The 27,256-nt window shown below is 36.3% G+C and overlaps 1 protein-coding gene across 2 annotated transcripts in view; it reads left to right on the forward strand.

Annotated features, from left to right (window-relative positions):
* RASEF (RAS and EF-hand domain containing) overlaps positions 1-21,336 on the forward strand; it is a 35,377-nt gene extending 14,041 nt beyond the window's left edge. The window contains exons 4-17 of one of the 2 annotated variants that reach the window (XM_034410170.3): positions 2,174-2,269; positions 3,217-3,294; positions 3,853-3,968; positions 4,053-4,121; positions 6,521-6,605; positions 7,223-7,314; positions 10,459-10,693; positions 11,230-11,367; positions 14,162-14,309; positions 15,539-15,620; positions 16,753-16,867; positions 17,771-17,887; positions 18,323-18,399; positions 21,021-21,336. In XM_034410170.3, coding sequence (XP_034266061.2) covers positions 2,174-2,269; positions 3,217-3,294; positions 3,853-3,968; positions 4,053-4,121; positions 6,521-6,605; positions 7,223-7,314; positions 10,459-10,693; positions 11,230-11,367; positions 14,162-14,309; positions 15,539-15,620; positions 16,753-16,867; positions 17,771-17,887; positions 18,323-18,399; positions 21,021-21,129 — 1,557 coding nt within the window. In that variant the 3' untranslated portion in view covers positions 21,130-21,336. The remainder of the gene's footprint in view (positions 1-2,173; positions 2,270-3,216; positions 3,295-3,852; positions 3,969-4,052; positions 4,122-6,520; positions 6,606-7,222; positions 7,315-10,458; positions 10,694-11,229; positions 11,368-14,161; positions 14,310-15,538; positions 15,621-16,752; positions 16,868-17,770; positions 17,888-18,322; positions 18,400-21,020) is intronic. The other variant, XM_087886092.1, reaches the window with a different exon arrangement.
* Positions 21,337-27,256: the final 5,920 nt, after the last annotated feature.

Consider the following 27,256-nt stretch of genomic DNA (forward strand, 5'->3'; position numbering starts at 1 on the left):
AGAAAGGCTTGCTTCCCATAACAAAATAAATTTTGTTCTTCAGATTTGATGCATGGATAATTTCTCTGCATTATTTTCCTCTTTAGTTTGCCTCTAATGCAAAACAGTACAAAGCCAGCACTTTCTCTATCTCTTTCCTAATTTATCCATCTTTTTATACAAAAAAGAAAAATTTGGGGAAAAGGAAAAGATGCCCGTGAAAGCTTACTGCAGGCTAGTAATTTGAAGTAATCTGTCATGGCAGACTAAATTGTAGTCTAAGGTCTGTTATGTAGAAGATGAAGAGCTGTTATATAGGGTTCTGGAAAGTGGATAATACATATAGATCTGTGACATTTTTTCCCCTCCAAGTGCGTGGAGGAAATGTGAATTCATAACAATTGATTCCGTCCTAGTTCTTATAGATCATGTGCAAATAGAGATACTTGGAAATGGACTAATGTGTACAGTCCTGTTTCTCTTCCTATTTTCCATTCAACAATATCCTTAATTTCCATTTATTTATGGGTCTCTGGTTACTTTCATATAACTTTTGGTAATTAAATCTAGGGTGTAATTAAAAGGAAGAAAACTGTATTCTGTATATTATTATAGAACTGAAGTTACAAATAGTTCTAACCAGAAATGTAGATCTCTAATATTAGAATATGGTAAAATAATTACATACATTGACTACAGAAAATGCCTACAGTTTTTCCTCAGTGGTATCCTAGGGCAGCTCTGTATCCTTGGAAGATTTCTTTCACAGAATCCCTGGTTGTCAAATTAGATTACTACTTCATTCTTACAGATTTACTAGTGTGGTTGCATCCATCCTATAATAGCTAAAAATAACTACTTATTTAGTAGTTATTACAACTTAATAGTGGGCTTTTAGGTCTTGTGGATAAGAAATCTGATCATGATGTTATTAAAACTCTGAAAACTGCTTTTTTTTAGTTAAAAGAACAGAGATGTTAATGTAGATTAAGGCAGAATTGTTGAGATTTTTTTTCTTCTTCTCCAAATTGGAACACGGGGGAGGGGGGGGGGAGAGAGTCTGCAGGTGAACTAAACTGGGGAGCAAATTGACAAAAAACATATTGTACTGTTAAGATGAAAGCCCTTCTTCTTTTGTACATATGACACTGTATGCATGCTTGTGATAAGTTGCTGTTTTTGTCATTTTGACAAAGGAGGGAAGCTTGTGTGGATACCCATGCACAGTGTCATTTATTCCTCCAAACAATTAAAATATGAAAAATACAGGAAAAAAATGAACGCAAAATTCTGGGTTTAGTTTTGAGTATTTGCCCTATCTCTCAAAATAAGCAAGAGATTCTAATAGGATTCACAAGCTCCCCTAAATTATATTATGATTTTAAATTAGGTTCTGAAGTAAAGTTTGCAAAATATGGTTTATGTTTTATAAACCAAGCTCAGTATTTTGTATGAACCAAGCTAATTAAATAAATTCTAGTTAAACCAATTTATGTGGCTGTCAACAACTAATAGCAATGTATACAATAGTTATAATCTTGGTTCTGATTATAAATAGATTTTGAAGTATCCCTGAGTTTCAAAAATATTGTTTTTCTCCTGTGGAATGAGGAGAACTTGCTTTTGGAGAAGGAAAAACAAACTGTTGCAAGTAATGTGTGTGCAATGGACATTTATGATTTTACTAAGGAATGGGTTTGTATTTGATGAAACAATAGCAAATGGGTATTTTCTGTGTATTAATTGCCATCTAAATATTAAGAGCAGCCTATAATAATGTAGTTTGCTTATCATTCTTGAAATTCTGCTTACCTTACTCTGTTCTTCACAAATGTACTGTTAAAAAGAAAGACGCCTCAAATGTAAATGCAAGATTGCTGCTGTGATATTTACTTTGTGGGATAGTTCTGAACTATAAGTTTTATTAGCACATAGTTTTTACCGAAGCAAGTATGACTTGTGATACAGTCAAATAGTGCTTTGTGTGCTAATAATTATTGTAGAGTATGTGCTTTTTTGTGTTTATTTTCAGGTGACATGAAACATGTACAATAGCAAATCTTTGTGCATATCTAGTCATATATGAATGCTTTTAGATTGGCCAAATGTATAATTAAAACAGATACGTGTTCTGCTGAATTAGAACTGCTTAAGTCTGCCATTTGTAATTTAACAAATGCGTAAAATGTTTCAGGAGAAGCGTAAAGCAGAAGAAGCTTTGAATGATCTCAAGCGTCAATATGAAACTGAAGTGGGGGATCTCCAAGTGACAATAAAAAAATTAAAAATGGTATGTACACCCTTAATGGTGACGAGTGCATGGCTAAATAGGTCCAGGCCTGATTCTCTGTAAATGTTCTGCTATCTTTGAAGCAATTAAACAGACAAGAAACTTGACTTTCATCTTATTGAAAAATGAACTTCACATATTTTAATCCCTGAGATAACAGAACAAAGTGATGATTCCTTAAAAACAAAGGAATTGTATTCTATGGTATGGTTATGAAACAGAACTAAATGGTTTTAAATGTGTCCTTCTTCATTCTTTTTACAAGGCAATTAGTATTTCGTTATTTCAAAAAGTGAGAGATTAGCTCTGTTGTATTTTGGGAGTAAATCTGCTCATTGAAGTCTAGAGTTAATGTCCGCAATTGCTTGTCTGAATAACCACAAATAAGAATCTATTGACCTTAATGAGTCTTTCTCCATGCCTTTTGGTTACTCAGTTCCCTAATAATAACAGTGTTTGACAATTAGGTTTTGAATTATCAAAGCATCTGGTAAATCTAAATAGACTTTGGTCAGCTTGAAAGTAAGGATTTAGCTATAGCCTAAAATGAGCAGGAATTCCTTTTGTTGACAGATTGGGAAACCTTTCTGTGAATTGAAGATTAGTTAATTCTTAGCTTTCCAGTTATTGTTTTAATTTTTCAGTTATCATTATGCAATAGTTCTTTGTTCTTCAGTTATTCATTGCTTCACACCATAAATTATTTGTATTGGTGATAATAGCTCAGGAAGTTAATGACTAGTTTAATAGTGTAGTACTGTCTCAAGTTATTAGTTTTTAATTTAATAAAACTAGTTAGCTAGTTTTAAAAGCTACCCTCAAATAACCTATACAGAAAACAATTGAGTTCTTGAGCATTTTTGTGAAAAGTTTGATTCCCTTTGCATTGAAGTGAGGCAGTCAGAGAAATTTTCTTATAACTTTTACGTTTTCTTTATTGTTCACAGCTTGAGGAACAATCTAAACACATTAATCACAAAGAAGATTTGGCAGTATTAAAAAGAAGGATACATGATCTGACCTTGGTATGAATTTCCTCATTTAGCCTATCAGTCTCAACGTAACTAGTATTTTTGTTGCCTCTTCTGGCTTGGTGAAATTTGACATTTTCTTGAACTGTCAGGGAATTCAAATGAACGAATAGAATTTTAGGGAGAGGGAAAAAAAACATTTTCCTGGGTATGTTGTGTGTTTAGCTCCATATATTAACAAGTAGTTAATGGGTAAGTGGTGTGTGTAACAATAAAGTACAGACTGGCCCTTAGATGCAGACATGTTTTCCTACTGATGGAACAGTGAGATGGAATTTTTATAGTTCTGTGGCCTTGTGCATACCATGAATATCTATTCTAGGGAGTTTTGAAAAGCTACAAACAGATTTTGTGGGGAAAGAGGTTCGGTACAAATGCGAAACCAGTACAGAAATAAGTAATCCTTTTATTTTAAACTGGTGACTATTCACGTAGTTCATAGGTTGATGAAATAATTTATCAAAGTAGCCATAAAACTTGTTTAATTTCATGAATCATTATTGCATGAATTACTATTTTTGAATGTTTCATTTTTAAAATTTCTGTTTTTAGGAAAACCAGAAACTTAAAAAAGATCTTATGGAAGCACAGACAAATATAGCTTTCCTTCAGAGTGAATTAGATGCTTTAAAAAGTGATATTGCAGATCAAAGTTTGAATTCAGAAAGGTAAGAGGATATCTCTAGAGATACATAGTAAATTGTTGTTGGTAAAAAACCAAACTAATTCCCCCTAAACTATTCTCTTTGCAGAGATCTAGACATGATCAGAGAGTACACTGAAGACAGAGATAGCTTGGAGAGGCAGATAGCAATATTACAGTAAGCTGCTAAATAATTCTGTTTTTAAAATGTTTTCATTTATAAATTTTGATATTCAGAAGTTAGGATCTCCAATGGGGAAAAGAAAAGCTCTCTTTTTTTTCTGTGAAAGAACAGCACTCTCTTTTTTGGGGGAAAGGTATCTCCAGTTCCCTGATCTATATTTTAATCAGCCTGCCTGGTAGATAAAACTTAGTCACAGATTTAAGCTGCATTTGATATTATAGGAAACCGGTATGATCTTTGGAAGCATTCCTTTGTTCAGAAATAAAATTTAATCATTTTTATTTATTTTTAATTTTTATATCTCTACTGACCAAAGTCTATAATCTTACAGGTTTTTAGGTCACTGAATTCTAAATGAGCCATAGTCCACTGCATTTTATTTATTAATTTGTATGTTCCTTTCCAAAAGGACGTATTTATTTAAAACATTTATTTAGCTGCCCATCTTCTAACCAACATTGGGCAGGTTTCAATCAAAATTTAAAACAACATATAAAACCATATTAAAACTATCAAACTAAACAATTAAAACAGTGGTTATTACATTACATGTAACATCTTAATATTACACTAGGTCCAAAGTACCTGAAAATATAGTATAACAAAGTAATATTTAATACTTACTTAATTACTAATACTTGGTTGAATGTTCTTGGGATAAAATGAACTGGAGGAAATGAACTGATCTGCAGTAAAATAGATAAGTTCAAATTGAATAATTTTGTCTCAGAACTAAGGTAATTATTGGAGGCTTTGCTCCAAGAACACATGACTGCTAAAGTGGCTAGGTAGAATCAGCCTTCTCCACATAAACTTTGAAATAACCCCTCTGGAATAACATACTTGGGCCTTACTCTATGGTCTTTGTGGTGACATATAAGCACTGGATGTTATTGTAGCTGTGTATTCTTTTAAAGAGGTGCTTTGCATTGTGAAGTCAGCCTGTTTGTGACTCAGTAAAGCACCCACATTAGTTTCTTACTGCATAGAGACTATGGGAAGGCTTCTTCTGCAACTGTGCAGTCTTGGACAAAGCTGCTTTAGTGAGGCAGGTGGATTAGGGCCCCACACATTCCAAAACATTCCTCAAAATTTCAATCTTGAGCATTGCAGAAGCCTAATATTTATTTTAGAAATAAATGCTGTTTTTTGTTTCTTCCTGTATATTGAATTTCATGGAAACATTCTGAGAGGTTTTTGTTCTTTTCAAAGTTTTATCTTAATCACTTTGCTGTGATACGGTAGCTTTTGGATTTCAAAATATTTGATTTTAAACATGGGAGACCATTAAAAAGTGGGCTCCCCACCTTCATCTGGTGTGTAAAATAATACAATCAGTTCTGCTGCTTCAAAGTTCTTTAACTTTGTATAGGTTGAGGCTTATGTACAGGCAAAAAGCAAAACTTAGTTGCAGCGGACTCCTCAGAGCTATCACTAAATTGTTTTACTACCTTACTCATTTTTAACAATTGCTTGGATAACTATGTCATTCTTCCCTAATCTGTTGTCTTCTAGATCTGAATTATAACTCCCATCACTTGTCAAACTTTCTACATGAAAGTACATGATACATGTAACCTAAGATACATGGAGGGTTTCAGAATCAGGGAGGATGATGCGAAGGGGCTTGACGGTGTTTAAAATTAAAAATCTCATCTTTTTTGTAGTATCTTATCATTTTTCTTCCTGTTAATTTGGATTGGGGCCTCATGAACTTTCAGATTGGCAAAAAGGCAGTGGAATAGGGAATGAAAAACTAGCAGTTTGGCCCTTCTCAAATGAGCAAACATGGAGTCTTTGTAATTATAGGAGCAATTATTTCTTTTTCCTGTTTTGGGGTTAGTGGTACCCATACCTATGATAACCATTAGGGCTGTATTAACACTGAAAGAGAGCCATTTTGGTGTATGCATCAACTACAAACGGAGAGTGAGTTCCAGCCCTGCTTTTGGTAAAAAGCCAGCTGTGTGTTCTTGGGCCTCTCTTTCTTTCTCTTTCTTTCTCTCTCTCTCTCTCTCTCTCTCACTCTCACTCTCACTCTCACTCTCACTCTCACTCTCACTCTCACTCTGCCCTAAGAAACATGCAATGGCAAACTGCTTTCAAAATTTTACCAAGAAAACTACAGGGACTTGTCCAGGCAGTTGCAGGTATACGCTGATATATTCAAAGATATACACATAAAACTGACTCAAAGATACAAACACAGACAGACAGAAAGGCATTTATCAAACTATTTATTGAACCATTCTGCCATTTTCCTAACCTTTATGAAAGGCACATGGAACCCCTTTCATTCTCTTATTTTTGTTGCATTTCTTAAACCAACTTAAATTGCAATTGCTAGGGTTGACTTCTTGTAAGGCAATTTTTCCCCTCTGTCTTGATTTTAGGTCAGCTAACAGGAAACTACATGACAGTAATGATGGCTTAAGAAGTGCATTAGAGAACAGTTGGAGTATATACAACAGATCACTGGTAGGTTTGAACATTTCATATTCAACATGTAATTAATTATATATTAATTAGTAGATTGTTTTTTTCTTCTGGGCATCTCAATAAAACACCGAAATTGGAGTCCCTGAAATATAATAAATCTTCTGTATTTCTATCAAAACAATCCTATGCTTTTTAAAATGGAAATAAGCCCTGTGTATTTAGTGGGCCATAAATGTACATACTTTGATAGGTTAATTCTGTTTCTATTTAGAAAAAAAACCCCCACTGAATTACTTAGAATTGTATCTTGAGAAAAAAGTTTTGGTTATTGAATCTAATATTGCTTATTTATTTTATAATTTTGTATTTTTTTCTATAATTAAAATAGATAGCATGCACATATAGAATTATTTATTTCATAAGAAAAATTATTTTTGGGAAAACATTATACCAAGGGGATGCTTCATTTAACTCCCTCCCCCCTACTCCCACGCCCCCAATTAGACACATAATGATTGAATATGTTTTTGTTTTGAATTTTCCAAAATTGAAATAGCTGTAATCAAGAAAAAAATGTTTTGGTAGATAAAGAGATGATCTTAAACCAACTTTTTCCAGGTTATCTCAAAACTTTCTAATTCGTGTGTGTTTTTCAGCGTCTAACAAATATTTCCCCTGGAAACACAGTGTCCAGAAGCAGTCCCAAATGTGGTCGTGGCCATTCTCCCCAAAATCCACAATACGACAGGTAGAATTGATTATGCATTTAAAATGATACAGTTTGAAAAACTGGATATATATGTGTTAAGTAATATTCTAAAGACTGAGTCAAGCAGTTTTCTACCTTTCAGATACATTTCTTTTTCTAGAGCTTTATGATAAGGTTGGACTCATTCTCAGACTCAATCTCTGACAACCCAAGATAGGGTTGAAATAATGAACATAGAATAATAGGGTTGGAAGGACCTTGGAGGTCTTCTAGTTCAATCACCTGCCCATAGCAGGAGATCCTATATCATTCAGAACAAAATGGCTGTTCAGTCTCTTCTTGAAAACCTCCAGTGGTGGAGCACCCACAAATTCGGAGGCAAGCCATTCCACTGATTAATTATTCTCACTTGATAAAAGCTAGTTTTCATTGTTGCTGTGCATGATTAAACAGTGGGGTCTCCCTGAGCAAATTCTGAGTCTACAATTCTTATTTTCAATACATGGATTGATCTGAGTTCATGACATTTCCATCTCTGGTGGTTTCTTTCTTTATCTCAAGAACCTGATTTAGGTTTGGAAAGTTATATTGGATTAGTCAGCAGTCTGTCTCTTCCTTATTCTGTGGTATCCAGATAGGAGCTAATTGGTATCACTAATCTTTCATAAAACGATTACAGTTACTAGAAGTTGAAGGACAGAGTACTGTTAGTTTGAGGTATCCAAAAATCCAAAAGGAGTCTGGTACCACCTTTTTATACCAACAGGCAGCGCAATAGAATGATTAGATTGATGTAGGATTTAAATTAGGGTGAGATGGACTGGAGAGAAAAAGAAAGTATTTGAGTCTTGTTGTCAGTCTTTTAGTAGATTCTTCTGGGAATCAATCTGGATCTATAGATTTGTCTGTTGATCTTGTTGTGTGGGTAATTTAGTCTTTGGTATATATAATTTAATTCAGGGGTGAAATGCTCCCAGTTCGGACCAGATCACCTGATCCAGTAGCAATGGAGGCGGGTGGTTTGGAGAACCGGTAGCAAAAATCCCTGCCTCCCCCCCCCCATACCCAGCTGAGCCGCACAATTATCAGAGCCTTTTTTTTTACTTTTAAAAGCAACCCCTTTGACCGAAAAAATGCTTTTAAAAGTTAAAAAAAAAAGCCTCTGATGATCGTGCGGTTCAGCTGCGACCCCACTGTTTTTTTCTTCTAAATGCCTCTGATGATCCATGCTGAGTTGCCTGATCGACAGAGGCTTTTTAAAAAAGCCTCTGCCAATTAGGCAACTCAGCTGGGATTGTCAGAGTCTTTTGAAAGCATTTTTTTACAACCTCTTCGCCGAAGAAAAAATGGTTTTAAAAGTTAAAAAAAAATTGGCCACGCCCACCCAGTCACATTACCCCCCCAAGCCACACCCACAGAACTGGTAGTAACAAATTTTAGATTTCACCACTGGTTTAATTCCATCAGTCGGATGTCTCTGTTAAATAGATGATACAGTTGGTGGTGTGCTCAAGATGGAAACTAGAAGCAAGTAGATACTCTGGGCAATCTGTAGGTTTCCTATAGTGCAGAGGTGTCCAGCCTTGGCTACCTTAAGACTTGTGGGCTTCAACTCCCAAAATTTCCCAGCCAGCATGTCCACAAGTCTTAAAGTTTCCAAGATTGGAGCCCCCTAATATGTATAACATAATGTTTATGGTAACTTTAATATAGAACATTGGTTGCCTACCCTATGCTGCTCTCTAGTGGAATCGAATGATCATCTAACAAGGGAAATGATTGTTGGAAACAGATGTATTGATTTTGTCCCTGAGAGATTTTCATGAATTAAAGCTAATACTTCTCATTCATTAATCATTTTGAATGGGAGCCTAGCATTTTTACTCTCTGGAATAATTTTGTAAATTTAAGACTTGGTATTATGTATATCACCTAAGTTAAGAAGAAAGTTTCAAGAAATACAAATTTTCTCTCAGTTTTCAGAATAGAGTTTCTCTAGCATGCATTTTTGGGGGAAATGCTTTAAGAGATGTGTGTCCTATTCTATGTTAACTACAAAATTTGAAGGAATTTAAACATTTTTCCCCTTAAATTCTGTTTCTTAAACTTGAATGTTGAGAAATTGGGATGGAAATATTGTAATGAAATAAACATATAAAAAACAAACTAGGCCTTAAGTGCTTTACTATTGTATTTTATTTTAATGTTTTAGCACTGTACTTCAAAAGACGTTTAACCACGATTAGTCTTTGAAATTATTCAGACTATTCTAGTGTAGTGGAACAGGATGACAACACTTATATATGTCTTAGTTGCAACTTCTATTTTATTTATTTATTTATTATTTATTTATTAATTCAATTTGTATGCCGCCCCTCTCCGAAGACTCAGGGTGGCTCACAATGCATTTAAAATAATAATAATAAAAAAAAACATTTAAAAATTAAAAACATTAAAAACATTAAAACTCATTCACACCATTCATGGCTGGATCTCGCCGGATTGCAAGAGTGAGATCAATGGCCCCAGGCCTGCTGGAAAAGCCAGGTCTTCACCGCTTTTCGGAAGGCCAATAGGGTGGGGATGGTCAGGACCTCAGGAGGTAACTGGTTCCAGAGAGCTGGGGCAGCCACAGAGAAGGTCCTCCCCTGCGGGCCCGCCAGCCGGCATTGTTCAGCTGACGGGACCTGGAGGAGACCAACTCTGTGGGATCTTACCAGTTGTTGGGAGTTATGCGGTAGAAGGCGGTCTTGAAGATACCCTGGTCCTGAGCCATGTAGGGCTTTAAAGGTAATAACCAACACCTTGAATTGTGACCGGAGACAAATAGGGAGCCAGTGCAGCTCATGGAGAATTGGTGTAATGTGGGTGTACCTAGGTGCACCCATGATAGCTCGCATGGCTGCGTTCTGGACCAACTATAGTCTCCGAACACTTTTCAAGGGTAGCCCCATTAACATTAGTATGTAGGTCTGCTCTCCCTGACTGAATGTTACAGTATAATTATTCATATCCTCTGTATATTTACCCATGTGAAATATAATTGGCTAAATGTCTAGAGGATCACAGCACACTTCCTCAAATTTGTTCCATAGCAGGAATCCCTGTGAGGTAGAGGGCGGGTTTGAACTTTACCCTTTGCATTGCCTTTCCAAAAGTTATGTCTCCTTATATCTCAATCAGGCTGTCTCATTCATCCTACGTGGATGAAGAGTATGACTCCCTCGCACTTTGTGATCCAATGCAGAGGATAAACTGTGAAGTTGACAGCTTGCCTGAAAGCTGCTTTGATAGCGGCTTGTCTACATTAAGAGATTCCAATGAATATGATTCAGAAGTGGAATCCAAGCATCAAAGAACATCTGAGAGAACACAGTGTCTGCAGGAAAACTTCCCGGGTGATGCTTCTGACACAGACGTAAGCTACGGAGCATGTTAACCATACATTTTAAAATGTTCAGATTGGTGTTTAAAAGCAGAATCACCTCCTGCTTGTCAGAGAGTTAACCAGAACCTCATATAAGATGGAAATATGTGTGTTTAAATATGTAAAGGAATTGCAGGTTTTACATTTAATGTGGTTAATTGACCACATTATTTCTGTGGTTACTCTTCACAGAGTTTCGGGGGAAGAGTGGATGCTTATTCATTGCATCCCATCCTGTAGAATGACATAGTAAATATATATATATCCATCTTAACCTACAGGAAAGAGACTGTCTACAATTTTAATAGATGGAATGTAATAGTTGAAGAATTTACTCCAGTTCTCCAAGGGGAATCTGTAAATGCTACCCATACAAATGAAAAAAAATAATCTTGTATGACATGTATTAACTGAGAGTCAAATTGGATTATGGCAGTAGATTGATCTCTCTCTCTCTCCCCCTCCCTTCCTTTCATTAACAATAGTGTTTTCCAAGGCAGGTTAGTTACACATCTTGTTTTCTGCAGGTCCCAGAGATACGAGATGAAGAGGTATACAGTCCTGATGACGTAAATACAGTATTGTATTGGAAACCTGAACAATCAGTCAATCAAAGCAGTTCTCGAGCTTCGACAAGGAAACACATCCCTGCATTCTCTCCACAGGTATGAAATATAGAGTGCCATATTTACTCTTAAAACCACAATGGCTGAGATTGAAAGGGCACCCTTCAGAACAACCAAAATATCAGTTATTCAGTGTATCCTTGACATTTTTAAGCTCGGATTCTTCTTTCCCTTCCTATGTGCCGTTTCATTTTTTTCACTATGTTTTTACTGTCAAAAGGTATTTTCTATATGGCATCAAGGAGCAGCTGATGGAAATCTGAGGCTTTTTTTTTTGCAGTGAAGAACTAATCATGTTATTCTTTTGTTGACACATTATCCTATGGTGTACTTTATTGAATAAATAACTATAACTAGGTTTATAGTACAGTGCATTCTCTGAACCAAACAAGCTTGGCTTAGCATAAACATCCGGTACTATGGATGCCAATTCAGATGCAAGCTTCACTGATTTTATTGGCTATCAGATTATTATTTACAAAGCTCAGTGAAATCTTCAGAAAGAGTGCATCAACATCTTGTCTTGTTGTTATGTAACTGAGTTTCGTGAAATTTTATCTTTGAAAGTCTTTTATATTTTAAACTTAAAAACTTAACCCAAACAAAAAAAGTCCTCCAGTGATTTTAAGGCATGTTATGCTAATATAAAAATGTACTTTATGACATTTTTTATAATGCATTATAAGACATAAAACACTTTTAAACATCTTTTATAATGAAAGAAAATTTTATACAGGATGAAAAAAAAATAGTAACTTAAAAAGAAAAAATAGAAAAACCAAAAATGATGTAAAATAAGTGAGGAACCACAAAAGACAAACAAGAAAAGATATCTAAAGAAGTGACTTCTGATCTTTGCACAATTTGTAGTCGTGTCAACTTTTCCACTTTTATAAATTGCCTATCTCAGTTTCCTTCTTCCTGGAAAAACCTCATTTTTAATCAGTAAATCCAGAAATCACCAGACATAAAGACATAAACTACTTTAAAATCTGTCAGAAGTCCACTAGAGTCGACCAATCTTCCCTGCCTCCTATCCTCTAAAACTGTTGGAGGAATAGGGAATATACCTCTCAGAGTTCTTACAAACTTGGTCAGACTTCATCCCTGAGCTCAACAGTAAATTATAGATCTCCAGACACTTAATCCTTAGTTCAGTTTCTCAGTTTGACTTGGCAGAAAACTCGCAAACACAGCTTGGCTAGATTAGAGAATTTACTGCAGACAAGAACAAAGCATCACATGTAACAAGTCGATTGTTCATTGCAGTGCAAAGATCTCAGGGAGTTTCATATTTTCTCAAGGCTTTAAATTCTGGCTTCTTGCTCTCACCCTTTTGAATGAAGGGGTATTTTGTATGTTGATTGATGACTAAGAGTTTGTGATATGTTTGCATAAGACTCATCTTCAGTCTGGGAATCCCTAATTCACATTTGCTAACTGCGTCCTTTATGTTCTTGGCCAAAACAAATGTAAAGGGAACAATACTGGGAAGGCTTATTTACTCTACTGTTTCATTACTGATAGCCACCCAGATGACCCTTTTCGTTCCAAAGTTTTTGTTTATTTATGTATTAATACCATAAGAATACAGAAATACAAAAGAAAATAGTAGGAAAAATAAGAGGGGGGAAAAGGGAAGGGAAAATTGTGGGAAAAAGTGGGGGGGAAGGCTTTAACTTCTGACTTTCTTTGGTGCCGTAGAATAAAATAATAACATCAAACCTAACTTTTTACTTTTACATAACAGTATAAAATAGCCATTTCTATAACAAAACCCAAAGTCAAAGTTTCATTTTCTCCCTCCTTGAGCACTAAGTCCAGAAGCAGCTTCCAAGTAGAAACAAAAGTAACTGTATTTTTGTCTTTAATCAAAGCAGTCAGTTTAGCCATCTCCATCAACCTTCATATATATAAGATATGAAAACATCAGTTCATTGGCCTTCAGGTCCACCAACTATATAGCAAGCCAAAATTTTATGAGTCACTCCTTTTAAAGGCAGCTATGTTTTGTGGTAGCAAATTTCATATTATGTAGAGTGGAAATACATATTTTTATGTTATTGCTAAATCAGTGTTATTGGATATTTGGGCACTGTATCTTTTATAAATGATTAGGAAGTATACTTTTGAACTTGTACAAGCTCAGCATCTCTTTCAGTAAGAAATCCTTTTTTCAGAGTTTCTCTGGTTTAATGACATAATTTATTAAAGCAGCCACATCTTTAAGGGAGCCTTAAAGGAACTGACTCACACGCCTGGAAAAATGTGATAGCTGCTTTAATAAGTAGAGTAGTTGCATTAGCATGGGTTTAAAAAAATCTTTCCTTAAATAATGTTCAAAATATATATAGCCCTAGTGGATCTCCTGAAAGAAAAAAAGAAATTTAAATTTTTCTCACCTGTTAATTTCTGTTTGAACGGCTGTCATGCTACCACTTTTTAAAAGGCTTTGATTGACAAGGAAGGCTTTGTATCCTTCAGTTATTTCTTTGATAACTTTAATTAAGTGGGAATCTGTATAGTTTTCAGTATTCTAAATTGTACTGTACTACTGGATTTATAGAAAGCATTGCAATATTGACATTGCAATAAATGAAAACACAAATATCATCCGCCCCAATCCCAATGATGTCTGATGAAATATTTTCATTATGCTAGTTTTCAGTGATGAAGTTAATCATCATATCTAGAATTACACCATAAGCAACTAAGTGTATTTATGTATATATGCTCCAGTGTTAGCGCTGACAGCCTTAAAAATAAGATTACTGAATCAAAAGCTTAGTATTATTTTAATGTTGTCAATATGGTACATGTTTTGCTATATTAGGTTGATTCTATACACAACAATTCCAAATACCCAAGCTCAGAGAAGGCCTACAAGATAGTTCTTGCCGGGGATGCAGCTGTTGGAAAATCTAGCTTTCTTATGAGGCTTTGCAAAAATGAATTTCGAGGAAACACCAGTGCAACCCTGGGTATGTTTTTTTTATATTTTCCTTTTCTAGGGCACCCATAACTGCCTGAGCTAACAGATGAGTTTTGAAGATATTTCCCCCCACAAAATATAGATACCATGTTTTGATTATAATAGCTTGTCTTTCAATCACCTCTACATTTGACTTTTTCCAGGGATCTTAAGACATCATATGTGGCTTTGTCCTGACCTATCTCAAAACTTCTGTTGAAGTTAAAAGGGAAACAGGGACAGACAGTAAAGTGGCAGAGAGATGGAGATGTAGTTAGGTCCATTCTCCAAACTAGAATACAGATTTTGACACTATATTACTTCGATATAAAATCTGAGAATTTCCTGAGAGAACAATTAAACACTGGGACAATCTGCTGGAACAGTGGTGGATTTCAATTTGTTGGAGTCTTCAGTGCAGGTTAAATGTTCACTTGTTGTGACTGATTTACTGGATTCCTGCACTGAGCAGCAGATTAAACTAGATGCCCTGTAAAATGTAGACCATATTGTAGTAGGCTGTTACAGATTTATAAATCTGAAGATCAGCAGAAAAGAATCCAAAATAACAGGACAAGCAACTGCCAATAGAAATTTCTTGAGTGACAGGTCTGCAACATGCCCCCTCTACTGACATGCTTATTGCCAGACCATTTGTTTCCCTGTCCACCCCTCCCCCGCCTAACCTCAGGCTACAGTAACTAGCAGCCCAGGTTTAGCCTTCTTGAAAAACCTACATGCACATGAAAATGAAATGTTGAGATCTTCAGCTCAAAGATCTCCTAAAAGATGCTCCCAAAGGGGCATTCCCATTTACACTTGTCCTTTTAGTGCCAACATTGTCAGGAGAGTACTCTATTGAGCTCCAGACCTCAGAAGCTGATTGGCAAATGTCATCTGTTGGAAGCAGAGTCAAAGACTTGATTCTGTGACGGGGAAATTATTTCTCATATTTGGAAGTGGACAAATAGCCAGATGGTACAGCACAGTTTTCTACTTTATTATATCTTTTTGTCATCCTAGACGCTGGGCTTGTCAACCGGAAGGTTGGCAGTTCAAGATCTAAGCACTGTGTGATGGGGTGAGCTCCCGTTCTTGCCCCAGAGTTCTCAGTAATCTCACTTATTTAACTCTGGTTATGTTTTTAGGTTTCATCCTATTGATAAATTCCAGATTCTTAACATTAATTGAATTAAAGGATGGCTATGCAGTGCATTAAAGGATGTTATTTATTTTAAGGGGTTGATTTTCAAATGAAGAGACTCATTGTTGATGGAGAACCTACGGTGCTACAGCTTTGGGATACTGCTGGTCAAGAGAGGTTAGTTAAATTTATCTGATTTTATTTGAAATAAAAGATCTGTATTAGAAAATTATGTTTTGGTGCTGTCCTGTACCAAAACCCAGTGCATTTTGGAGAATGCCAGGTTAAGGAAAATAGCCTTAGAATGCCACAGAAAATGTCTTACGATTGAACAAAATGTAGATAATTTCAGCTTCCACTAGGTCCAGACAATGGTAAGGTATTTTACTCTGGAACAATTACAGGACACCTGGTATTTATACCTGATCTTGGATAGTAGTGGCCCATTGGACACTTAAAGCACTGGTTCTTTAAAGTTCAAACTAATCCTAAATTGCCACTATATTATTGGTACCAACTTAAAGGGTATGTAATGCAGCCTGATGTTCTGTCCCCGTCCCACACGCACATACACCAACAGACGTTCAAGAGTTAAAGACTAAACCAGCCGGCAAAATCCTTTTCCTTATGATAACGGAACTTGGCAACAACCTAGTGGCTGCCTGCCAAGAGTTTATTACTTACGAAGAGGAGAGATAACTTCTCCCCACTTCTGGTAAAAGAAACAGCTCAATAATTACAGAGCCAATCAAGTCCAGAGATAATCCAGCAAAGTCTATAGCAAAAGTCCGGCAATGCAGAATGGCGTGGAAGCTTTCAGCTTTGTTCATCACAAGGTTTGACTGGCCACCACGTTCCCTTTTATACCTTGTGGGGTGTGGTCCAGTGACTTAGCCTAATCTTGGGCACGCCTTTTCTTCTGTTGCGCGCGCTTATCTCTGCGATGCTGGCGTGGATCCAGCCAAGACTCATTACCTTCATCACTGTCCATCTGTGGCTGTGTGGACGTGCTTGGCCCCGGCCCTATCTCTTGCCCTTCGGCGGACACCGAAGGCATTGCCAGAGAGGAGGGTCCTGGAGAGGGAGGCCTTGCCAACTCCTCTCCTTCACTCTCGGAGTCCTCTCCTGCCGATGACACAGGCTCAGGTAACGGAGCCATTACACATTTACTATCTTAATTTCTTCCCTGCCATCCTTATGGATCAGATGTTTATGATTTTAATCTAATGAACTTAACCTGCTCTACAGACTAAGAAAAAAAAAAGCGGGATAGAAGAACTACAGCAAATTTTTAACTTTTTTTTAAAAGGTTCCGAAGTATTGCTAAGTCTTACTTCAGAAGAGCAGATGGAGTGCTTCTACTGTATGATGTTACTTGTGAAAAAAGCTTTCTTAATGTTCGAGAATGGGTGGATATGATAGCGGTAAGGATGTTTTGATCTTACAAAATGTTCTAAGGAAACCTGTGTTTGAAATGTTATTAATGGTTGAGATGATTCAGACTCAGTGTGTTGCAGTACAGGTAGTCCTTGACTTACAACAGTTCATTTAATGACCATTCAAAGTTACAGCTGTACTTAAAAAAGTGACTCAGGACTGTTTTTTACAGATACAACTGTTGCAGCATTCCTATGGTCGCATGATCAAAATTCGGATTGAACTTGGCAACTGATTCATATTTATGATGGTTGCAGTGTCCCAAGGTCATATGGTCACCTTTTTGCGACCTTCTGACAACCAAAGTCAATGCAGTGTCACTAATTTAATAACTGGAGGAATTAATTTAACAACTGTGACAAGAAAGATCGTAAAATGGAGCATACTTCGCTTAACAAATGTTTCACTTAGCAACAGAAATTGTGGGCTCCATTGTGGTTATAAGTCAAGAACTACCTATACTAAATCTGAGGTCAACTCTATGCCTATATGTTTTCTGGAAGTCCCACAAGCCTGGCTATGTCATCAGGCCTGGGAGTTCAGGGACTGGTGAGATCTTGAGGTGGCTCCCTTGCTGATCTAATTTCTTGTGTGTTTTTATGCTTTATTTTTTTTTATTATGATGGTTTTGATATGCTTATTATTTTATATATTTTTTTTGCTGTTTGTAGCCTAGAGTCTCCTCTTGTGAGATGGGCAACATATAAATTTAACTAATAAATATACATTAATATATATGATACAGTAACCCAACAGTTTTTTTATTTAAGCTAATTGAAAGCAGGGTGAAAATCTAATAATAACAAAAATGTTTTGATGGTTAGACTATTAAAATTTGTATTTTGGATTTAACATCAGAAGCCCCGGCATTAAAGTTCTATTCATTGTAGGATGCCACACATGAAAATATCCCAATCATGATGGTGGGAAACAAATCAGATCTTCGTCAGACAGCTGAAGAAGGACTGAAATGCGTACCTCTCAACTATGGAGAAAAGTTGGCCATGGTAAGAATGACAGATCCAATAGCTTGGAAAAAATAAAAAAGATAATATTGAAAATAGAATCAGATATTGAAATGGAAGCTTGAACTGTTAGAAGTTGAATCCTTGAGGTTCAGGCAATGTATAAAAACTTGATTTGAAAAAATTGCTATTGATATTGTAGTTTAGTGGGTGTTAGCAAACATTTGGAAAGTAACAGCTATTTAATGCAATATTTCAATCCTTTGGCACTTCTAGAAATTTTGGACATCAACTTCTACAATTTTCAGCCTGAAGAATAGCTGGAAATGATGAAAGTTGATGTCGAGAACATTTGGAAGGTATCATATCAAACAAAAGCAATTAGTTATTTTATTTTCAGTTTTGTCTTTTAATCATTTTTTGAATTGAATTTCCATTAAGGTAATTAATATACTTTCTGATTTTTTTTTAACCTAGACTTACAGTGCACTATTCTGCGAAACAAGTGCTAAAGACGGCTCTAATATTGTTGAGGCAGTGCTTCATCTTGCTCGGTATGTTCAGAGGCCCTATATCCACACCTTTTAAAAAGTCATATTTGTTCAATGCCATTCATTTTTTTAAATGTACATTTGGTGTGTACATCTGTGTAAACTGGAATAGGTGGAATGAATAGTTTGGCATGTATACAGTTGGGTTTTTCTCCTTAGTTTCAAGACCAATTCCAGCTTTTCAGAGGCCATCAAAGGCTGTTCTTGGTGAATCAACTACCTTCTCACTGGTACTAAGTATCTTGTTCTATTTCCTCATTCAAGAGAAAGGTCTTTGCTCTCTTCCTTCATGTTTAATTTTGAAGGATCAGATAAGACTACCAGAAGCTGTTCCTTGCACAATTAACTTTATGAAGTAAAAGTGGTTTAGTGGATCACTGCTGCTAGTGAATCCAATTAGATCTGAGGAAAGCTGCACCTCAAGAACATTATTTCCTGGGGCTAAGTAGAAAAGTTATTAGCATTGAGTCCTTGCAAGGCATCCTCTCCAATGACTACTGGCAAATCTCAATTATTTCAGTTTTTGCAGGGTCCACTGAATATTTTAGGCCAGTAAGTATGCATAGTATACACAACCCCATGTATTGCCATGTTGTACTTCCCTAAAATATATGTGCATTAAATATATTTGCTCATTGCATATGAAGAACACTATATGTGTTTCATATAGATTGTAATGTAAAATTGGCTTGTTAGTAGAATCTTCATAAACTATAAAATATCAAAATAGTTTTAAAAAATAAGGATAGGATTACACATTCAACATCTATTGGTAGATACTGCGGAGAATAAGATACCTTCTGACAACAACCACGGTATGGAATGTCCCCATTATTTTAACAAGTTCCTCCCTCCATTGTTTGTCTTCCTGTCTGCTGCACAGAAAGATCTGTAGCCTTATGATGATGATCCATATAGCAAGCTGTTTCCATTATTGTGGCTTTTAACTGGGACCATTCTCTATAGCCAATTAAATGAGAATTATGGGATTGAAGTCTTGGATTGGGCTGCTCCAAAAAATGCCCAATTTTGATAGTCGTCTTCTGAATTCTATAATGTGTTTTCCAATCTTACTGTGTAATCAAAACTGTGATATATTTCATTGTAACTTTGGCAAGAGTGTTTCGTTATTAAACTGGTATGGGTTAATGAGTCTTTTGATAATGCACTTATAGATAGTCAGCAAATATCTATCTTTTAAATGTTTTTCCATGTCTAAATCAACATGAATTCCTGGTTTATGCGGGTTATTATAATGACATGGCTCATGAAATGAAAATCATGGAATGTCTGAGATCATGTCTTTTTATTTTTAGCAAGATTAAAAGTAGCGTTTGGTTGTAGCTTTGTGTTCAATTGTTCTTGCTGATACCATAAAAATACATTGGATTGTAGAAAGAGCCCCTTCTGCTTATTCATTTAGAATACAGGAAAATCTCTTAGGTATCATTGGCAACAGATTCAGCAGAGATGTAACCATCTGAAACATTATTTTAAAATTAACTGTTACTGTGTGATAAGAGTCATTTCCAGAATTCTTTAGGCACTTTATTAAATGACAGTCGAATTAAAGATTTCAAGGGAGCAAGTACAATATAATACAACTGTAGAATCTCCCAAATAGTAGACAATAGGCTTTTAAAGTTTAATTTTAGGACAAATACATTTATTTCAGAAATGAAATACAGGTAGTCCTCGAGATACAACGGTTCATTTAAGTCACGTGACCAAATTCAAATGCTTGGCAACTGACTCATATTTATGACAGTTGCAGTGTCCCAGGGACAAATTGCGATCTTCTGACAAGCAAAATCAATGGGAAAGTCAGATTCATTTAAAAACCATGTTACTAACTTAACAACTGCAGTGATTTACTTACAACTCTGGCAAGAAAGGTTGTAAAATGGAGCAAAACTGACTTAACAACTCAGCATAGCAACAAATTTTGGGCTCCATTGTGGTCATAAGTTGGGGACTACCTGTAGTCTCTTCGTGATGTAAATATCAAAACATTAATGAAAAGAAACCTGGAAAACTTGCTTTCTAAAGATGTTTTATAACCTTACCCCAAAGGCACATTCCTGGGCACCCTTGACAGTTAGTGATTCAGTCCATGATCAAGATTATGTAGTTCTGTGACTCAGGATACTAAACCATTTATAAGGAAAAATGGAGTCAATGTACTGGGCATGCATGAAGCCTTATTGTTGCTAGTACTAATTTACTACTCAAATCACAGTCCATAGGCAAACTTCCTTCCACAGTTCCCATTTATTTTAGCGCACTCTGTAGATGATAATTTGGATTTTCTGTGTGGATTGTGTCCAGAGCAGGAAAAATAATGCTAAAATGGGATGTTTCATCATGGCCCAAGACTGAAGTTTATTATGTAAACACCTCTTCTTGACAATACGTCTTCTCCTATGTTTGCCATTAAGCTAAGCACTGTAAATAGCATTAATTCACATGATATTTATTCATGTTCAGTGTACACGGTGAAAGCAAACTGTATCAATATGCAGTATTCATGAACCTTTACTCTTATTCAGCAAATGGTCACAATAAAGCAGGATAATTTCCCTTTGAAAATGCTTTGTCTGATCAAACAAACTATTGTTTTTCAGTGAAGTGCGAAAAAGAAGCGATAGCAAAGATGATGATAAAACAGTCACTAAGCTGGCTGGGACAACACTAAAAAAGTCGTCATTCACCAAAAACTGCTGCAGTGTATGAGAAGCAACTCCTTGGCCTCAAAGAAACAGACTTCTGTGGCAGTGGAAGAGGAAAAAATGAAAAGCATAGGTTGTTCCAGATGATCAGCAGAAGGAAAGATGGAACCAACTTTTCAGCTATGAGGCCCATAAGAGTCTTTAAGCAAAATTGAGATATGCTGCTTATTGAATGAACCAAGCCAAAAAGAATAAAATTCTGAGTTCGCCAGAGGAATTACTCACTTCTTCATTTATGCAGTTAAGATAATTCCATCTCAAATCAGCTGTGCCTTCATAAGCCAATCTGCTTATGCAATCATAAGCTCATTCTCTGCCTTGCATCGTGAAGAAATTTGTGATTCTTTATCACTATTCTTAAAGCTTGTGCAGTACTTGTTTTTGAAGGATATTCTGAAGCAATCAACTTTTCCATATCGTGCAGCTTTCGAGATCCTAGAAAAAGTAGTGATGGCTTGGGAATTGAACCTGAATTGGAAGAAAAATACAACTATCTAGAACTCTCTAGAAAAAAATGTACCCCTTCTTATGCTGAATTCCGAACGCTGCTGTTGGTATTACATAGGATCTCTGAGCAGAATGTATAGCTTCTTCATCTGTCAAGTGCCCTCCTGGAGTTTGGAGGGCAATTTGGACTATAACTGGATGCTGTTTTGAAATATAAGAAGTTGAAGTCCCAGCAATTCTGAAGAATGCTATGTAGAGAATGGCTATTATAAAATGCAGTAGATTTAATAATGGTAGATAACCTAGAGAATATTTCAGTTGTAAATATTGTTGCAGGGCTATACCATTTCAAACAACCTAGCAATCAGGAAGAAAGCTGAGCTACAAATTTTTGCCCTGATGTTTTAATTTTGGGTAGATTAGACTAAAGTTGCAAATGATATTTCTTCATGGATTCTCAGAATTTGGAACCACAAGATATTTTGTAACAAAGGGTTCTAACTAGGTGTGCATACACGCATAGTGGATTTATAATGATCACACTTTTCTTGTCCACATGCTGCAATTTAATGATTCACTCCTCCTCTTCCCGAATTTAAAGGAACAGAAGGCTGCAAAGGCTGAGATTGTAGTCATTACCTTCCCTTCTCCCCAGAATAGTAAGTTGTTCTCTGAAACTGTTTGCTATCATTTTTGTACTTTGATGTCAAGAAGAAGGATCAAAATTTGTGAAACTTGATCAAAATCCTCATTCTTGCTCTGGGTCTGAATTGAACATGAAAGCAACAAGGCCTCACTGAAGAAAATACCGGAAAGCAAATTCTCTATATAAATAATACTCAAAACCAGAAAGGATTCCAATCCTCCAACCCCAGGAGAGATACTGGCCTTTGTAAAATGAATAGGTATTTTGGCCTTCCCCCAAGGTAGAGGTGTCTTATCGTGGCAATTTTAAGACTTGTGGACTTCAATTCCCAGAATTCCCCATCCAGCATGGCTAGCTGGGGAATTCTGTAAATTGAAGTCCTCAGCTCTTAAAGTTGCCAAGGTTGGACAGCCCTGCCTCAAGGCATTGCTTTGCAACAAGGGAACCAATAGAAAGGTGTCTGAACTTCTTTGCAAGAAGTCTCCTTCATGCTTGGAAATTTAGAAAAGGTTTATAAGATTAACATCTACATGGACTACATGAAATCCACAACATGCAACATGTGCACTTTAATATGATATCATAATGATAATCCTTGATGCTATACAAAACCCCAACTTTCCTGAGAATCTGATAAAGATCAGGAAATGCAAAAGTTTGTCATTCTGTTGGCTGGATTGAGAGGCAGTTTTATATGTTTTTAAAGTTTTACTAGATTCATATTTTTCTCCTTGATATATAAAACTAATCTGTTTTTCTAAATTCATAGGTTTTATTTTGCTTTACTGTGTTAAGCGTTCTCATTTTTAAGGAAGTTTTCATAGTTGAGACAATAGTTAGCTGATCACATTTGTCAATTTCTGTCCAAATTAGGAAATGAATTTAAATTCTACAGGTCTTGAAAATTATTAATTTCTCACAAGGCTATGAGTAGAGAAATCTATTTCTCTCTACTCTGATCTAGTGTCAGAATTTTTTTTTACAGCTGGATTCTTCATACATTTTTTACAACCTGGTTGAAAGCTCCAGATTGTCTTACTGACCAACTTCACACCATTTAGATAAATAAATCGAAAAAATAAATACATTCTTTAATAATCTGAACCTAACTGTACTGGATTGATTTTAGGTATAATATGTGTTAGCCTTGGGCTCATGTTTACTATCCTTATTCCTAACAATCTATGATACAGTATTTGATCTTGAAGGACATTCTAAGCTAATTATTTTATTGTTAGTATACAAGCCAAGCTCACAAGCCACAATTTTCATCCTTTGTTTCTTTAACTAGAGTTCCATTGAGCTTGAACCCAGTGGAAGTTTGGATATTTGAAAGCTGAAATACAAGTAGTTGATATTGGAGCAATTTTTTCCAAAGCAGTTACCCACCAGACTACCCCATAACTCCTGTTAACCCTATGTAGCTTTACTGTTCTGTAGGAACTGGGGAAGTTCTAGAATAAGAATATCTGGAAGTATCTATGTTCAAATCTCCCTCATATAATGTTAAACTGTACGTGAAGATTGTGTCCCTGAAAATGGTTGCTTTGTCATCAGATACAGATCAGGGAAGCTTACAACACTACAGTCTTTTTATTAGTGAGAATGTTTTGATGTAACAGTAGAAGAAAACCTATAGAATTAAGAGGAGTTCAGAAATGAAAGTTTTTGATACTAAGCCAACCCCAAAGCACAATTGTGCAAGTGAGTCACAAATGTTTTGCAGATTCTTAATTCTTTTATATTTGTGCTTCTCCTATACTGATTGAAGAGTGAAGTTTTCACTCTTCTCTTAATTATTTTGAAATTTTAAATATTTTTTTCAAAGTACCCTTTGAAATCCTCGCTTGGGATACAAATAAATCAGTGTAAGATAGTTTGTTTTGTTTTTTTAAATAAAGATTAGTTCATATGAATGATAAACCAATTACTGAGTATGTGTTAATTGCCTTGCTGAATGACATGCATGTACAAACCTAGATTTTTTAAAACACAGTAACAAGGCACTTAGCACTTGAAGCAAAAGAAGTATTGGCTTTATTAGTCCACCAAGACCATATAGTTTAAATCAGCAGAGTTACACTTTCTATAACTTGGGTTTCTCTTGAAGGACAGATTCTAAATCAGCAATATTTTGCAGGCGTGGTGTTCCAATGCCAAGAGACATTAGAGACTGTCTTTTCAGGGAGAGCTCCATTCATGCTATAAGATCTAGCCACAGAGATTTTTTGAGACAGACTAAAAATATAACCAGGCTTCTAGAGTCACAGGAAGTAATACAATTTCTGCATTGAGAAAAATCACAGTATGAAAGCCCTGAATGAGTTGAGCTCGGCCAACTTCTGAAAAAAATTGTTGAATATTTACCTTGTACTCTTAACTTCCAAAGTAAATCTTTATATTTATTTAGTTGTTACATTATATACATATATTTATTTTTTTTCACAGGAAAATATAATTGTTACTTTGGTAAATTCTGTATATAAGATGTATTTTCATTCAATTAGTGATCACAAATTGTTTTGTCCTTACTGTCCTATTGTTTATAGCATGTGCCATTTTAAAGGCAATATTTGTCGCCCGGAAGATTTAATCTGTAAAAAGCTTTGGTATGTAAAACATGCTTTAAAAGGTTGTGTGCCCAAAAATGTGCTGCATCATATTTTCTTAGAAATAAAATTATAGAAGCCACAGGAAATCCGTGTTTATTGGAAATGTTACTTTAAGCCTTTTATTTTTAAATGGCAGCTTTTAAAAAATGACATTAAGGCAACCATATTATAACTCCTGGAAGATGTACCAGGCTACAGGTAATTTCAAGAATTCAGTCTTAGGTGGGGAAGACAAACATGGATTCTGAAAAAAGGACCTTTTTTTCCAGTGCTGTTGTAACTTTGAACGGTTGCTAAATGAACTGTTGTAAGTTGAGGACTATTTGTATTGTGGAATGTGTTTTTTGGGGGAAGGGAGGAGGTTAAGCAAGGGAAAGGTTTTGAGAACCTCATCTTGAAGCTGATGCCTTTGCAGGCAGGCAATTGACCGCCCCAAAGCCTAGCAAGAACTAGTTGGGAGACTGCAAACCAGTCGGCTAGATGAGCAGGGCAGAAAAGCTCTGAAAGCAGCCGTCATTTATGCAAGGAATTGTTGGCGTGCTGAAAATGGCGGCTGCTTCCAGGAGACATGGGCAGCAGGCCTGAGCACTGCAGGGTCCCACTGGGGAGGGATGGGGGGAGGGGGAGGAGAGAGATGGGGTGCCGCAGCGTCCCTGTGGTCAGCCAGAAGGCGAATGACTGCAAGGGTACTTCAACTGCCATAAATTTGAAATACTCTTATGTAGCTTTTTTTTGAGGGGGGGGGGAGGTCTGTTGTAAATTTGAACAGCTGTTAAATGACTGGTAGTACTATTCGATGTTTGATGCAAGAATGCTTTCTCTGCAATGCCAGAACATGTCTCTGGAGAAAACTAGGTTAAGGGTAAAGGTTCCCCGCGCACATATGTGCTTGTCGTTCCAGACTCTAGGGGGTGGTGCTCATCTCCATTTCAAAGCCAAAGAGCAGCGCTGTCTGAAGACGTCTCCGTGGTCATGTGGCCGGCATGACTAAATGCCAAAGGCGCACGGAACGCTGTTGCCTTCCTACCAAAGGTGGTCCCTATTTTTCTATTTGCATTTTTATATGGTTTTGAACTGCTAGGTTGGCAGAAGCTGGGACAAGTAACAGGAGCTCACTCTGTTACGCAGCACTAGGGATTCGAACTGCTGAACTGTCGACCTTTTGATCGACAAGCTCAGCGTCTTAGCTGCTGAGCCACCGCGAAACCAGATGCAAACCCTGGTTCACATGCCCAAGCAAACTGTTAATAAATGTGCATGATTTCCTATCTCACATTATGGAACAACAATGTCTGGTTTGTTCGTTAGATATTTAAATTTCTTGATATCCCACCCTTTCTTCAGAAATTCAAGACAATGTATATATATCACACCTCCACCATAACAAATTTGTAAGGTTGGGCTGAGAGATTGACTGGGAGGACAAACATTCAGCTTCCTGGTTGTGGTTTCTGCCACAATACATGAAGTATGACCTTGCTACAGGGGATCATATGTGCTCCATGGGCCATAGGTTAGTCTCTGCTCCAGGGCTGTGGAAGGTAAAAGCTAGATTGACAGAGCAGCTAGAGCTCAAATTCTGGTCTAAGAATGGTAAAAGTATTTCTCCACCTTCATTACGTTCTCTGATTAATGACTCACAGTCATTTTTGAAGTCTTTATTTTATTTTGGGGGAAAGACAGGCCATATAAACATCTGTTGGGCTGCCATGAAGAGTTGGTGGTGACTGTAGGATAAAAATACATAGATACTTTCAAATTGGATGCCACCTAGGAAGGAGCAGGTGAGGTGAGAAAGGACAAGCTTAGTCTATTGTATTTATTTGGGACGTATTTGGGTCTGTTGGTTCAGAGGATGTGGACAGAGTCCTTCATGACTGTCCTCTCTCCTGGGGGGTTAGATTGTTGATCCTCCTAGTTGGGGAAAGCCTCCAGTGATGTGATTGGAGCCTGTGTCAGAACAGTGGTGAATGCATTGTTGATATGGGGGTGGTGCATTCATGTAGTAGCCAGGAGTCAAGAATTACCATAATCTTAACTCACCCACCCCCACAAATCCTTTAGTTTTGATGATGGAGTGGGTATAGTCACTCCAACCAACTATGTTGGTTATAGTTGAAGAGGCTCACAAGCTTACATAATACAGGCCCAAATCAATTATTCAAGCATGACAAATAATTTTCCAGATCCAGTGAATATTAATTCTTCAATATCAGCTTTAATACTGTCTCCTCTCTACATTTTTCATGTTCAGTTCTATCCTATTAACAAATTAACAAATACCGGTACTCATCTCCACTAAAGCCATAGTCCAGTCTGGCACATTTCTTTCATAAAATAGGCAATAATTGAAAAAGCCACAGGCTAATCAAAACTTGCTAAATAAAATAAAAAACATGTCCTACGTTCCTCTTAACTTCTGAAAA

The sequence above is a fragment of the Pantherophis guttatus genome, chromosome 2, assembly GCF_059756535.1.
Source record: "Pantherophis guttatus breed Tessera chromosome 2, ASM5975653v1, whole genome shotgun sequence".
NCBI classification, from domain to species: Eukaryota; Metazoa; Chordata; class Lepidosauria; order Squamata; family Colubridae; genus Pantherophis; species Pantherophis guttatus.